The sequence below is a fragment of the Penaeus monodon genome, chromosome 28, assembly GCF_015228065.2.
Source record: "Penaeus monodon isolate SGIC_2016 chromosome 28, NSTDA_Pmon_1, whole genome shotgun sequence".
NCBI classification, from domain to species: Eukaryota; Metazoa; Arthropoda; class Malacostraca; order Decapoda; family Penaeidae; genus Penaeus; species Penaeus monodon.
The window spans coordinates 7,372,806-7,373,648 of NC_051413.1; the positions used below are offsets into that span (position 1 = coordinate 7,372,806).

Consider the following 843-nt stretch of genomic DNA (forward strand, 5'->3'; position numbering starts at 1 on the left):
GCTCTCATACTCATTTAGGTAAAAAATATCCTTACCTTTATACTATGATGCTTCTTAGTAACAAGTGTGCTGTCTGTTTTTTCCACCAGCTGCTCCTTCAAGATAATTTTCCGTGCCTTGAAATCTGTTCGTGTCTCATTCTGTGCCTTCTTCAGCTTCTTCCCAACCTTAATTTTCTTCTTAGCAAAGTCAGCCTTTTGAGCTTTCTTTGCTTTAAAACTTTTTGTCATTTCTGTTGAAAGAAAATAAGATTACCAATTCTTGCTGAAAACAAACACTATAAGCATATCATTACATTAACACACACATAAGGATAACTATAAGCTTATAAAATCAATATAACATCACTGGATAAATACAGGGTTTCAGACATATGTAACAGCCTAAAGGTAAGCACAGCTACATGGAATCAATTAAATGAAGAATTCTAATGCTGGACTACATAAAGTGATATTGCGGCTTTTGAGCTTCACACTCTAATAAAAGCCAATAAACTCACCATGTATACTTAACAAGATGAAACTTCAACTGGTCCCTTATTTGACAAGAAGTTACAAGGGGGATATCTGATGTGGTATACATTCTAATGGTGCACCCACAAGATTTACTGTCAAAAAAGAAACCACTCCAAGATCTATCCTCCTAATATTTGCCAATATCCCACAGGTCCTTTAAACCTATTTGGGAGGGGGAACAGGGTTTGCTCAGAAATTGAAGACTAGCACCAAAAATGAGAAATTTTTTCAGATGACCTACATACCCCAATAATGACAATGCATATGCCAATGAATTCCTCTCACCCACTACTGCTCATTCATGGAGGAATAATCCCATGGAAACCTA

General features: G+C 36.2%; 1 protein-coding gene across 1 annotated transcript in view; it reads right to left on the bottom strand.

The window, feature by feature from the left end:
• LOC119591349 (testis-expressed protein 10-like) overlaps window positions 1-843 on the bottom strand; it is a gene marked incomplete at its 5' end in the record, with an annotated part of 10,556 nt that overhangs the window by 8,329 nt on the left and 1,384 nt on the right. The window contains 1 exon segment of the mRNA XM_037940083.1: window positions 36-232. Coding sequence (XP_037796011.1) covers window positions 36-230 — 195 coding nt within the window.